This window comes from Lagenorhynchus albirostris, chromosome 2 (genome assembly GCF_949774975.1).
Source record: "Lagenorhynchus albirostris chromosome 2, mLagAlb1.1, whole genome shotgun sequence".
Lineage (NCBI taxonomy): Eukaryota > Metazoa > Chordata > Mammalia > Artiodactyla > Delphinidae > Lagenorhynchus > Lagenorhynchus albirostris.
The window spans coordinates 32,151,273-32,165,331 of NC_083096.1; the positions used below are offsets into that span (position 1 = coordinate 32,151,273).

General features: G+C 55.7%; 2 protein-coding genes across 2 annotated transcripts in view; one reads left to right on the forward strand and one right to left on the reverse strand.

Annotated features, from left to right (window-relative positions):
* ADORA1 (adenosine A1 receptor) overlaps window positions 1-4,237 on the forward strand; it is a 35,472-nt gene extending 31,235 nt beyond the window's left edge. Inside the window, exon 3 of the mRNA XM_060128965.1 lies at window positions 1,007-4,237. Coding sequence (XP_059984948.1) covers window positions 1,007-1,646 — 640 coding nt within the window. The 3' untranslated portion in view covers window positions 1,647-4,237. The remainder of the gene's footprint in view (window positions 1-1,006) is intronic.
* MYBPH (myosin binding protein H) lies at window positions 3,373-11,858 on the reverse strand. Its single transcript, XM_060128952.1, has 11 exons — window positions 11,575-11,858; window positions 11,333-11,467; window positions 10,410-10,577; window positions 7,927-8,015; window positions 7,353-7,548; window positions 7,031-7,170; window positions 6,251-6,410; window positions 4,877-5,013; window positions 4,542-4,728; window positions 4,164-4,214; window positions 3,373-3,610 (listed from the first exon to the last, which is right to left on the reverse strand). Exons 1-10 carry the CDS (start codon window positions 11,774-11,776, stop codon window positions 4,198-4,200), a joined length of 1,431 nt encoding a protein of 476 aa, XP_059984935.1. The 5' UTR covers window positions 11,777-11,858; the 3' UTR covers window positions 3,373-3,610; window positions 4,164-4,197.
* Between the last annotated feature and the right edge of the window lie 2,201 nt (window positions 11,859-14,059).

Genomic DNA, 14,059 nt, shown 5'->3' on the forward strand with positions numbered 1-14,059 from the left:
TTTTCATCATCTGTGTATGTCATGGCATGAAAAAGCTTGGTAGCTCTGCCCCTTGACATCGTCCTGCTTATTTCCTTCAAAGGACATATCACAACCTCTAGCTGTCTTGTTTATTTATTTCCTTACTTTTGTGTTATCTATTTCTTCACCCAAAATGTGAGCTGCATAGAGGTAGGGATTCTTTATCTTACTCCTAGCACAGAGACCAATGGCACAGAAAGCACGCAAAAATGAATGAAGACACCCATGCATGCATGCATAAGTGGGAGTCCCTTGCGTGCAGTCCTCAGTGAACATCAGTTTTCTTTCCTGAGAATAATTCCCAATTAGCTTGGGGGTGGAGAGCTGGTTCTTGAGATCAGCCCTTCAGGAGATAAGTACTGTACATGACTGATAAGTACATGTACACAGCCAGGATGGAGGTGGGAGATGGGGGCACTGGCAGAGATGGGACGCAGCCGAAAGGAGGGGGTGTGGGAAGGCTTTTTATGATAGTGTGTCAGCTGGCCCAAGGGGAGGGGTGGTTTGTCAATCACCTTGTCGTTGTGGTCAGTTAGGAAGCACAGGACAGCGCTGCCACCCTCCATGTGGTCTCGGGCAGAACACGTGGCTACTCTGAACCTCAGTTTTCTCAGCTGTCAAATGGGCATTCATTCTGCTGGTGCTTTTCTACCCCATGGGAACTGTCATGAAGCAATGATAAGGTCACCAGTGGGGGTGTGCCAAGCACATGTGAGCAATTTTTACTTTGGTAATTTTAGTGAAACTCCTAAAGGAATTCATTTGTTATTTTCTTCTCTGTTTTTTCCCACCCTCAGCAGTAGACATGAACCAGTGCATCGCAAGTTCTGGCCTAAATTTTAGATCCCAAAGACTTGACCCTCTAGCCAAAGATATGCACCTCCCCACTCACTGGGCCCTGGCTGGGCCCTGAATCAGTTATAGAGACCCCCAGGGCCGGGTGAACTGAGGAGGGGGCCTCACACTCTGCCCTCCTCTCCCCCAGGTACAAGACAGTGGTGACTCCCCGAAGGGCTGTGGTGGCCATCGTTGGCTGCTGGATTCTCTCCTTTGTGGTGGGCTTGACACCTATGTTCGGCTGGAACAACCTGAGTGTGGTGGAGCGGGCCTGGGTGGCCAATGGCAGTGTAGGTGAGCCCGTGATCAAGTGTCAGTTTGAGAAGGTGATCAGCATGGAGTACATGGTCTACTTCAACTTCTTTGTCTGGGTGCTGCCCCCACTGCTGCTCATGGTCTTCATCTACCTGGAGGTCTTCTACCTGATCCGCAAGCAGCTCAACAGGAAGGTGTCGGCATCCTCTGGCGACCCACAGAAGTACTATGGGAAGGAGCTGAAGATCGCCAAGTCGCTGGCCCTCATCCTCTTCCTCTTTGCTCTCAGCTGGCTACCCCTACACATCCTTAACTGCATCACCCTCTTCTGCCCTTCCTGCCATAAGCCGAGGCTCCTCATGTACATCGCCATCTTCCTCACACATGGTAACTCGGCCATGAATCCCATCGTCTATGCCTTCCGCATCCAGAAGTTTCGGGTTACCTTCCTTAAGATTTGGAACGACCACTTCCGCTGCCAACCTGCACCCCCCATCGATGAGGATCCTCCAGAAGAGAGGCCCGATGACTAGACTCCACCTCCTGCCCCCAGCTGCGCACATCTGGAGCATCTCAGCCCAGTACTCACCTCCCTGCTGTCCTGCTCGTCTCCCTTGTCTCCCTGACTCTTCCCTACTGGCCTTTGGGCTGTGAGTGCCCTGCACCTCGAGGTCCTGGAGGAGTTTTGGGAGGGCAGTCCATGGGGAAAGAACGAGGTAACCTGAGGGGACGAGGAAAGTGGGGGCAGCACCCTAACCCTAACCCTAACCCTCCCCACCTGCCTGACCAACCCACAGGCAGCCCAGCACATCAGGCTGAGTGGGGCTTGGGGACACTGAGACTGCCATGGGGCCATGTGGGCCAGGAGGGCAAGCTCAGCTCCCGTGGCGGGAAGGGAGGGGAGTCTGCTTGTCTTAGGTGGTAGTGGTGCAGCCCTGGGACCAAGTGTAAGGAGAGGAGAATATCCCCGCCAAGATGGAGGGAAGGGGAGAAACTAGATGTCCTGGCCTTGTTTTCTCTCCTGTTCTGTAGCAGAAGGTGGCCAGAGCCACTGACAGGCAGGAAGCAAGGAGCCTCAGTCCCCACCTCCCAGAACCCTGTGTTCCTGGCCATGCTGCATGCCAGGGTGCCTGCTCTCTTTGCCCTGGGGATCCCAGGGTTATACTTGGGAGAGGCCGAAAGAACGAGTCCAGAAATAATTTCCAGTATTTGCTTTATTCTCCACTAGCCCTTGGACCTGAGTGGGGGCTCCGAGCTCTCTGGAGCTAATGTGGAATGGTAGGTGTGGGCCTCAAACAGCCACTGGGAGACAGTGTTGAGCCCTCATTCTTGCCTTGAGCCTCCCAAGTAGGAGACTTGGAGTGTAACTGCCTGTCCTCTGGGCCACCAGCTCTTGGTGATGGGCATGTGCCCTCCTAGGTGACACCCATCTCTGTTGCTTCTGAGCCAGATGGAGAGGAGAGCCCCAGACATGCCAGCTCTTGGGAGCATTCTGCCTGCCTGGGGAGCGGATGAAGAAGGGAAAGTGGGCTGCTGTGGTCATGCTGGGATGAAGTGTGACAGAGTGGTCAGGCCAGAGGAGACTACCCTCCTGGGTGTATGGGCAGGAAGGTCTTACCAGAATTTAGATACCCTCAGTACCCCTGACACTTAGCACAGTGTTCATGGGCTTTGAGGCTCTGTTGCAGAGTCTAGGCCTTTAGCCTAAACCCTTGGGGAAGGGTCTACTCCTGGCCAAGCCCAAAGCTCCTTATACAGAAGAATGAGGGGCCAGGTTCTAAGTGTGAATAGCAACTCCAGACATGATTCCAGGCCCTCCCCTCTCTCAGAGGTGGGATATCCCCTGGCTCCCAGGGCGGGCCACTTGACTAATAAAAGACTGTGAACCCTCATGGAGAACGTACCCCACCACCGTCTGAGGGCAACAAACAACCTCAACAGAGAAAAAGCAATGGTGGGGGATAGGGAGAGGTGAAGAGAGGGGGCACTGGGAGGCATTTGGAGGAAGGAGGGTTCCAAAGAAGGGTGTGTCTGTTCCTATAGTTATCCTCTTAGGGTAGCAAACGCTGCATGTGAAATGAGATCCTAAAAAATCTCATATCTGGAAAAGCCCCATGACACCGCGAGCCCCCTCCCACGGGCACCTTCCTCATGGTGTCAGAGGTGGAGACCCCCTCATGGTGACACATTCAACAGCCCCCTTGTGGTGACGCAGTGCCGCCCCCATCGTGATGATGCTCATTGTCACAGAGGCCCCTGCACTGTATCACCACACACCTTTATTCAAGTGCTTCTCGCCCAGTGTACAGCTCCCTGCAGGAGCGCTCCAGTCTCTGCACTTTCCAGGGCCCCTTGTATCCAGGAAGCCTGGCCTGGGGCCTGCTAGGCAGGTACCAAGGAGCAAAGCCATCAGTCATCACTATGGAGATGGGGACCTCTGGCCTCCGTGGAGCTTGATTCTGGGCCTGGCTGCCCTGAACCCTCAGGCCTGCAGCACCTAGCAGAGAACATGTTTTATGAGCCCCTGCTGTTAGGCAGAGCTGGGCTATACGTGCCCTGCTGAAGGGGTGATATGGGGAGGGCGAAGCAGTACCCCCTCTTCCTTTCCCAGGCCTCCTTCCCCTTAGGCCCTTTGGCCCAAAGCCCAGGTCTCAGCTCTGCCCACTGCAGCTCCAGGATACATCCTCACTAGTCCAGGGCCTCAGAACCACCTGGGGAGGGCAGTCAGGGCAAGGATGTTGCCCCTACTTCTCTGACTGAGGAAACAGGTCCAAGGGAAGGCCCTGGCCTAAGGTCTTTCAGAGCCAGGACTAGATCCTGTCCTCTGACCATCCACTGAATCCCTTCCACTGAATGCCCATCCCTTCCAGGCCTCGCCAGCAGCACCCTGCCCTGCAGCGTCTGTGGAGCACCCCCAGGACTGTGCGTGTTCGTTGCCTGTGACTGCAGATTTGTACTCAGAGCTGGCTGCCCCCTTCCCTTCTCACTCCCACCCCTGCTCCTGGCCTCCACCCCCAGAGGCAGCGGAGGGAGTGCATGCAGCCACTTACCTTCCTGCTCATCACAGCCTCCACCAGTGGCTCTTCAGTGTGTGGCTGAGGCTGGGAGAGATCTGAAGGTTAGCACTCAGGGAGGGGGTGGGTGTCTGCTGGGGACCCGAGTGGGGGGTGAGGGGGGGTGAGTGAGTCTCATGCCCTCACCCCAGTGATCCATCTGTCTACGAGGCAGACTCTATCACCTCCTTTACCCACATTAAGCCATCCTCCCTCTTAGAAAGTCCTGACAGCCTGACCTCGATTTTCACTACCCCTGTCTTGCCTTGATTTTCAGCGCTCAGCCTCGTCTAGTCCAGCAGGAGAAGAGGTGGCTTCTCCTGGTCTCCCATCCATTGGAGGGTTCCTAAGGAGTGACCCCTCTCAAGTCCTCACCTTTGACCTCCAGCCGGCAGTCCACAGATGCCTCCCCCAGCACATTGATGGCCTTGCAGGTGTAGACCCCGGAATCGAAGGGGCTGGGTTTCCGGATCTCCAGGGTGCAGACACCTTGCTCAGAGAGGGCGCGGTATTTGGGATCACCCTGGATGTCCATCTTGTTTTTCATCCAGATGATCCTGGGCTGGGGAAGCAAGGTCAGAGGAGAGCTGGGAAGTTTGTGGGCCAGGACGAGGCTCTCGAAGGCCATCCTCCACTTAGGGAAAGATGCCTGGGAAGATTCTTCAACCCCGGTGCCCCTGCCCAAGGCACAGCAGGGCCCCGCCCCTCACCTTGGGTGACGCTCGGACACTGCAGAAGAGCTGCGTGCTGTAGCCAGGGGTGGAGGTGTGGTCAGCCAGGGGCTGGGTGAACGAGGGGGCTTCTGAGAAGTCTCGCTCAACAAAACTTTTAGGTTTGGCAACAATATCTGGTTTGGAGGGAGAAAGTAGGGTGAATTTGAGGTTACAGGAGGAGACCTCTTAAGACTGACTTCATCCATTTTCTTAAAATCACTACAGCTTACACTTCGATATGCCATTTAATCTACACAGCATTCCTTTGCAAGGATAAATTTGTCATCCCCAGTTGACAGATGGAAAACTAAGACCCTCCATAGATGAGGGACTTGCCCAATATCACGTAGTGAGTTTGCGGCTTACGCGATGGAAGGTCACATGATGACTATGGCTCTCTGAGCAGAGAGCTGGTGGTCTGGAGGAAAATTAAGGGCGGGAGACAATCCATTTCACCCCTGCCTCCTCATCTGGAGCCCCATGGCAGGACCCTAGGCTCCTGGGGTCTTTGGGAAGCCAGGCACAGCCAACATGCCGGAGCTTAGAGGCAGAACGTCTCAAAGAGGCAGAGGAAAGCCGGAACGACAGCTGGGTGAGTCACAGAGGGGAGGAGAGAGGGGAGTGGGCAGCAAAACCAAACAGATGAGATGATCCTGGCTGAGGGTGGAGACTAAAAACCCAGGGACTCTACATTTCATTTCTGTTTGTCTTTGGAGACTTGACTGGCTTTCTTCTTTTAAATGAAAATTTCTTCCTAATTCTGTGCAGTCCAGGCTAATGTGTGCTTTCTGCAGCCCGCACAGACTGTACGGGGGAGGGCCTTGGAGCACACAGCGGGACAGGGAGAAAGGGCTTGGAATTTCACATTTGACGCAAGAGGGCCATGTGCCTGTATATAGACAGTAAATACCCATATCTCTCTTGTCCATCTATGTGGTGTTATATTAGGGTCGGGAGTTTGCTTTTAGCAAACTCACCAGTCTACCTATCCACACACATTGCCCTTCACAGTAGCTCCCTTGGGACACTGCACAGGCGACCCAATGACTGCTATGATGTTAGCAGCCATACAGCATCTTTAGAATAAGTGCACAGCCTCCCAAGGGGTGCTCCTCATTTGCATGGGTTTGCTCTGATGTGTTTGTTACAATCAATCAACCATGTCCATTTCTTTACAGTCACACGGTGTGAATGTGTGTGTGGGGGTAGCTGTGGAGTGGGTGTGGAGAGGGCAGCAAAAGCTCTGGCAAGTGGGCACCCATGAGAAGCACACAGGGAGGGGTGCTGACACACCAAGGAAACGTCAGAGACAGGGAGAAGGGTCAGCATGGCAAGGCCTAGCTTGGTTTCCGGGCCTGGACCCAGACCCACCTGTCTTCTGGATGTGGGCGAGCTCCTTGGTGACGGCCGCCGAGGTACTGAGTCCACACCGGTTTTCCGAGAAGACTCGGAAGGAGTAAGAGTTACCCACGATGAGGTCTGAGATAGTGCAGGTGGTCGGGTGGTAGCGCTCCAGCACTGTGAACCATTGCTGCAAGGACCCTGGGCCTGTCATACTCACCTCCCCCCTGCCCTACCCCTCCCTGCTCCCCCTGTGGCCTCTGCCTCAGAGGGGCTTGTTCCACGCCCCAGCCCTGGGAGGCTGAAACATCCAGCTTTGGGTCTGAGGGACTTTAAATTGGGAGAAGGAACCCCTGGGAGAATGTGACCTTGCTGGGGTCTTCAGAGAATTCTAGAACTTTACTGGTCAAAGTGTGGCCCGAGGTCCTGCAAAGTAAGAATCACCTGAGAACTTCATAGAAGTTCAGGATCTCAGTCCCCACCCCAGACCCACTGACTTAAGATCTGCGTTTTAGCAAGATTCCCAGGTGATTCATATGCACATTACATTTCCTGAAGCACTGCTCTAGAGCTTGAAGGGCCTCCGAGAGCCACCCTTGCAGTCTTCAGGAGGAAGCTGAAACCCAGAGATGAAAGAGATTTGCCAAGAGCCACACAGGGAGTCAGGTTAGTGGTAGGCAGACCAGAGCTCTTCAGTCCGTGGACTCTTAGTGGACAGGCCTTCCCAGACACCTAGGCCACTTCTTCCCCCACAAACCCAGCCCCAGTCAGACCTTCCTCCTCCCCTTACTCTGCTCCAGCGGGCCTCACCCCTGTCTTTTTGTCTGCCTTCTGCACTGTGTAGCCCAGGATCTCTGTGTTGCCTGTGTCCTGGGGTGGTGTCCACTCGAGGGCAGCGTTGCAGCCCCAGACATCCAGTAGCCTGATGCTGCTGGGGGATCCAGGTTTATCTGTAGGACCAGAGTGTGAGAGAGAGTGACGGGGAGGGCTGGGTTTGCTACAAAATCCCCCCACCCAAGATCTGGCTCTTATCACTCTCTCTTGGCCTGACCCCATTGGCCATCAGTTCTGGGGCAGGAGGTGAGGTCTCTGGGTCCCCAGCAAGTCAGCCCTGCCTCCCCTGGCCCCATACCGATCACCAGGATGTCGATGGCTGCCTTGGCCTCCAGGCCTTCCAGCTGTACCGTGAGCTCATAGCAGCCTGAGTCGGAGCGCTGGGCTGAGCGGATGAAGAGGATGGAGTCCTGGTCCCCGGTGCGCACATTCACCCGCTGGCTGTCCAGGGCGTGACCGTTGTGGGTCCACGAGGCCTGAGGCTTGGGATTCCCCTGGGAGGGAGGAGCCCTCAAGGTGAGCGCAGAAGGCGCCAGCACCCCACACCCACTCAGCTCCAGGGCTCCCTGTGCCAGGGGAGCTGGCCCCATTGGCCCTTCTGAGCAGGGGCAGCAGAGGCTAGAGCTACAGGTGCTGCCTAGAGCCTCATTCTCTGGATGTCCCGCCAGCCCCGGGGCCACCTGTCCTGTTCACCGGCTGGAGAATCACAACTGAGTCACGTATACAACAGAGGGAGGATGAGGCCATCTTGGTGGGTGGGTCTCAGGCAGACCTCCACGGGGATCCTGACATTTCCTGGGCTCCTCTAATACACCTCACGCGGGGGCCCTTATTTCACCCAAGCTCTTATCCTGGGCAGGAGGCATACTCACCTGGAAGGGGATTTGCAGGTTAATCATCTCTCCCACCTGACGGACATAGGTCTGACGAAGGTGGCGGGGAACGCGGATCTTGGGGGCCTCTGCATTAAAGCGAGAGGCGAGGCTTAGCACAGCACAGGGCTGCTGATCGGAGGCTTCTGTGTCAGGGGCAGGGGACAACTGGAGAAGGTTGCTGGCTGGGCAGGAAGTCTGAGTGTGCTCTGAGGCTGCCTCCCTGTGGACAGGGCAAAGCTCACTCCCCAGATCCAGGGACCCAAATCCTCTGAGGCCCTTGGGGACTTGCGAGCCAGGAGGTTCCAGGAGGGCAGGGCCTCCACGGTGTGAACTGGTAGGCATCCGAGGCACTCCCTAGGTGCCCTGACCCTGCCAGGCTGGGATTTGCCCTGCAGCTCTGGTATTCCTGGGCTCCAGATGGGCCCCAGCTGGCTCCCTGGCTCCCCCTGGTGGGCAGCGTGTGCTGCGCCTGTGGGCCTGCATTCCCTGGAAGGGTGGCGACACTGTCTTCCCAGTCCCTCTGCCCTTCTGCTGTGAACAGCTCAGGCCTTCAGAGAAGCCCCTGTGAGACCCATTTGCCCACTGCTCTGTCTCCAAGCCATATGGGAGGACTGGGATCTTTCCCTTTTTAAATGAAGCCAGAGCAGACCTACCCCCTTCCTTCTCTCTTACTCCTGCCACTACCTTTCAGTCTGCGGTGGGGGAGTCCTTCCAGACACTTTACTTCAGCCCCATGCTACGGTAGAGAACCACCTTCCTATCACCTAATCAGGTGCAACTGCTGAAACTGTCGGGCATTCCAAGGGAAGCTGCAACAGCCCCTGCCACTCTCCCCCTGGGCGGGAGCAGGGGTGGTGGTAGCTGAGGCTCCTCAGTGGCAAACAGGTGGCAGCAGTTGGTCAGTGGCATGCAGGGCAGAGAGGGAGGAGACAGAAGGAACACGGTGTCTCTGAGGATTAGCTGTGCAGGCACTTGGCCCTGGGAGCATCAGGCGTGGAATGTTCCAGGGGCAGCTGCAGGGGGCCAGGAATGCTTGGCAGCTCCAGGTGGCTGAGGAGGGACAGCTGAGCAGCTGAGGACTCTGGACAGGGTCCCCACCCTGCCCTGCCCATGAGGGGGGCCTGGCTGGCTGCTCCCTGTTTATTCACAGCCTTCTCCCCTCTTCTCTCCAGGAAATCCCCTTCTCTCCTGCCAGAGGAATTTTAATGGAGTAGAGGGCGCTGAGTCTAGCGGACTCCTCCAGTGTTCGGCCTTGAAGTAGAGGACCCTGGCCCCTGCAGGCTCTCAGAGTCTGAGATCCCTGGGCCCTCAGAAAAGGTCCAGGATGCCCACCAACCCCACTCCCCAACAAGGAGGGCTTCCTGGCACTCCCAGGTTAGAATCGGTGAGTCCATATTAAGCTGCCAGGTGGCACCATGTCTCACCAAGACTCAAAGGAGGGGAAAGGCCTCTGGTTTTGAAAACCACCAGAAAAAGAGTCCCTGCTGCCTGGTAAGACATGAACTGGCCTGTGTGGGAGTCAGGTTCTGGGACTGCCACTAATAGGCTAGGTGACCTCAAGGGAGTCCTGGGTGCCTTTGGACCTGCTTGGCTTGGATGGACAAGCCGTGCCAGTCTACAGTTCTACACTCCCAACCCCCTGGTGCCCACATCTCTCAGGCCTTAGAGTTGAAAGTATTTCCTTGAATCCAAACTTGACCTCCTTCTGTGGCCATGAAACCCCCTCTCTCTGGAGGCCTTGCCCAGAATTATGGGGTCAAGATGAGGAGGGGGGAACAAGGAGAAAGGTGGAAAAGGCCTCAGGCCACCTGATGGCTTATGTCTCTTGTCACCCTGGGGCTCTGGGCTGTCCCCAGAAACCTTGGATCAGACCAAGTGACTCACTGCCATTAACAGACTGAAACCTGATCGGTCCTGGGAGGGCTTGAGGCTAATGCACCCTACAAATAGAAATCTTAGCAAGGGGACAGCAGCTGGCCTCCCAGGTTCCCAGGGCAGCACTGGCCTCTGGGGATGGAGAAACCTTCACCAGCCTATTGTAGGGCGTTAATCTTCTTCCCACTAGGGACGTGGTGCAGCAAGAGGCAAGCAAAGACTCCTATCTGGAACCCAGGCCATATGAAATGAACAGAAAATGAGCTTCCATGGCCGCTGAAGGAATTAAGATTAGGTAGGAAGAATGAAATGACTCTAAGCATTGGGACTCTGAGGCAGGTGACCTGGGGAGCTTGAGCTCTCACTTCTGGAGGTCAGGAAGCTTGGGGGCTGGGCCATTCAGGGAAATGGCCTCTTTGACCTCTAGAGGCCCCTTGCTGCTGAGGAACCTGGGACTTTCTTAAGGCAGAATGGCGATAGCAGGTGGCTTGTGCACGTGAGTGTGGGATGGGGGGAAATGACTGCCCTGTTCGCTCTACCCATTGGCCTCAGTTTCTCCATCCATTAGATAAGGTGCCTGGGAAGGGCTGGGGAGCAGGATTTACCAATGATCTCTTGGATGTGGACAGGCTGGTCCAGCACAGCTGGTGGGCCAGCCCCTGCAGAGCTCACTGCAGCCACACGTATGAAGAACTTGTCACCTAGAGCCAGGTTCCGCACGGTCTGCTGGGTCACCATCATGGGCCGGGAATTCACAGGCACCCACTCCAAGGCTGAGAGAAATGAAGAGAGTGCAAGGCCCTGGCTCCATGGCTATGGGCACCCTTCTCAGTGGGGCTTCCCTTCTCGCTGATGATCTGAGGAAGCTGACCTCCCTTTCTGGGACTTATTTTCCCTTTGCTTCCTTGACTTCTTGTTGTCAAATGGCATCAAAGACACCTGACGTTAGAACCCTTGAGTGGTGGCCAGAGATGGGTTTGCCCGGAGCCCAGAGAGGGTTGGGCACATTTGCCAAATCACACAGCAAGGTAGGGGCAAAGGCAGCCACACGTATGAAGAACTTGACTGCCATGGAGGTGGATAACAGGATGCTGGCATGAGGAATTTGGCCAGAGCCGCCCGTCCCCTATTTCTCCTCACTCTCTCTTACAACTTACCCTCCCCCTCAGCTTCTTTTGCTCTCCACCTCCTGCTTGCCCTCCCCAAGTAGGGTCCTCTGAGACTTAGCACCTCCTTCATTCTCACAGAGGAGTGCCCCACTGTCACCTACCCTTTTATCTCTGTTACTCAGAGGCTTCCTGGAGCTGGAGGACAGGGGGCCTCCTAAGGCCGTTTGGACATCCTCCTGCTTTCAGAGGTGCGTTGGTGGAGCAAGAAGCTGTGTGTGAGTGGCCTGAGCGGACTGCTTCCTCTCCCTCTTTCTGTATCTCCCCTTGGACTGACCCAACTGCAGAGTCTGGGGGCTTGTCCCTGCTGCCCTCTAAGCCCACCTCCCCTGGGTGTATGCAGGGCTTAGCCCATAGCTCACCTCCCTCTCGGCGGAGTTCCAGAACATAGCCCTGGAGCCCCAGCTTCCCTAGCCTCTCCGGGGGTTCCCAGCTCACAGTCACCGAGCTGTCACTCACGTCCTCCACAGCCAGCAGCAGCGGGGCACTGGGGACATCTGAGGGAGAAGCAGGGGGAGATAAAGAGGTTCGTAGCCAAAAGCTCTCCCCGCACCACTCTCTGCCAAGGCTGCCTCCCTCCTCCACCTGCCCCGCCTCTTGTCACCTTCACTTGGAGGTGCGGGTTTAGAGGCTGCGGGGGCAGGTGCCTGAGGGGCAGGCTCCTGTGGTTTGGGAGCCTGCTCTTCCCCGGTAGACTTCGGTGCCGCCATTTCTCCAGAGGGCTCTGTGGTGGGCACATTTGCAGACTCAGAGGCAGTCTCCTCCGGACCACAGGCAAGGGCTTCCCGGGTGGCTTTTCCTCTCATTGCAAGGATTGCTGGAGGGTCGGGCTGGAGGGCGCAGGTAGTATCACTGGAGGGTCTGTGCTTCCAGGGTGCCTGGGACACCCAGGTCCAGGCTTATATAGTCAGGGGGCTGCCCCACCCCCAGGCAAATGATTCCCAGCTGTGGGGTCAGGTCAGGCAGGGGGACTGGGGGGGTGCGTGGGGAGGCGCTGAAGCCAGGAATAGCTCTGGCGGAGGACTGCAAGGGTCCCTTGAGGAGTGCACGACCTCGTCCATCACCCCGACTGGATCTCAGCAGGCAGGGTTCTGGTGCCCAGATGGGAGGAGGGTACAGATCGGTGAGATGGGACATTGCCAGGAGCCTGCGCCAGGGGTCAGGGCAATGGGAACGAGAGCTTCCATCTGGAGAACGAACCCAGATCAGGCTCTGTGTGTTTGGCCTCTGGGGGACCACTTGTGCCCAGGGCTTCTCAGCTTGGGTGCTGGGGTTCCAGACAGCCTGGAAACAGCCTTCTCTTGGGAGCACTCCCAGCTTTGTCCCTAGGGTCCCACACTCCCCTGGTCCTCACATTCCCTGAGGTTGAGGGCCTAGAGAGGGAGGGAATTGGGATGCCCAAGGTGGGCCTGATTGGAGGAAGGTCTTCTAGCAATGGGACCCCAGGAAGGGAGTCTAAGGCCCCTGGTTACCCAGCCTCTCCAATCCCTGCTCTGGACCTCAGTTTCCCCATCTGTTACAGAGAACACTATGACAGTCCCCTAGCCCTTGGGGGTAAAATCAATTCATAAGACAGGTCTGGAAGAGACCTTGGAGGAGGACAGCACTCTGAGACTTGTATTCTTCGAAGCAGGACATCTGCATGCCACGGGGAAATGAGGCAGGTACACCCAAATTCCTAGTCATTGAGTCATTCATCCAATAAAACAGTAAGATTGGGAATGATTTAATAAGCCTGAAAATAACATGTGTCAGGGAGGAGGGGAAGTAACAAGAACTCTCATTGCTGGTGGGAGTGTAGATGGGAGCAATCTCTTTGGAAAAAGTGAGACAGTATCTAGTCAGATTGAAAATGTGCAAATTCTATGACCCAGCAGTTACACCCCCAGAAAGTCTCACACCTGTGCCCCAGGAGACATGCATGCAAACATTCACAGCAGCATTGTTTGTAACACCAAATCTGGAGAACACAGCTCTCCCTCAGCAGGGGAATGCCTAAATAACTGTGACATGTGTGTGCTCCTCTAAACCAAAAATGGAATATAAAATGAGCAAACTTCAGCTACATGGTTGATCTAACAGACATAACGGGGAGCAAAGGAGCCAGGCACAGAGAGCGATGAGACACCTTTCATATTCAATTCAGGCACGGGGAGCACCAGCTCTCTTCTTCAAGGGGTGTCTCTAGCGGGTGAGACCACAAAAGAAGGCAGGGAAGGTCAGGACAGTGCCTGCCTCTGGGCAGAGGGACAGGGAGGTATGTGACTGTGGAGTTTCAGGGGCACTAATGAGGTCTCATTTCCTGTCCTGGGTGGTGGTTACACAGGCTTTCACTGTATAGTAATTCTTTAAATTAAACAAATACATTTTACGCACTCTTTAGCTTGTATGATATATCCCATAATTTAAAAATCAATACACATGTAATTTATTTAGGTCCCTCAGTGGTATGCATGCTCTCCCCCTGCCCCGGGGCTTAGGGGCACAGGAGTGTGGCCACCTCTCACCAGTGGCTGTCCTTGTTGGGGAGAGGCAGTGGAGGGCCTGGGGAGCCTCCAGATCCTGCCCTGCTTGGGTGCCCGTGCCCTCTGCCGGGTGACTCAGTGTCCTGCTGGGCAGTCCTCCAGGACTGGAGACCCGATCTCTATCCCTGGCCTCTGACTCTGCAGCTATAAGTGAATGTGACTAACTCTGCAGGACCCTGAGTCAGCCCTCCAGAGACTGTCTCAGGATGGGGGAAGGGTGGCCAGGGGAGGTAGGGTGGGGGTTGACTTCCCTGGAGGACTCACAGCCCCTGGCTTTTCAAAGACCCCTGTGTGGTAGAGTAGGCAGTGGGCAGGGATGAGGGAATGCTTGGCCCATTGGCCAGCAGTGAAATGCCAGGTACCCCTGAAGCTCTGGCCAAGTTCTCACTCTCTTTTCCTTTAGCTTGGCAGTGACCTTGGGATCAGTTGCATCTGCCCTGCTCCAGCTGGTTCAGATTTCAGGGAGGCCGATAGGTATTTTCTTCCCCACACCTCAAACCAGTGTCACAAATCACTAGGCCAAGTCACAGATAATCCAAACACTAGGGAATCCACAGATAAATT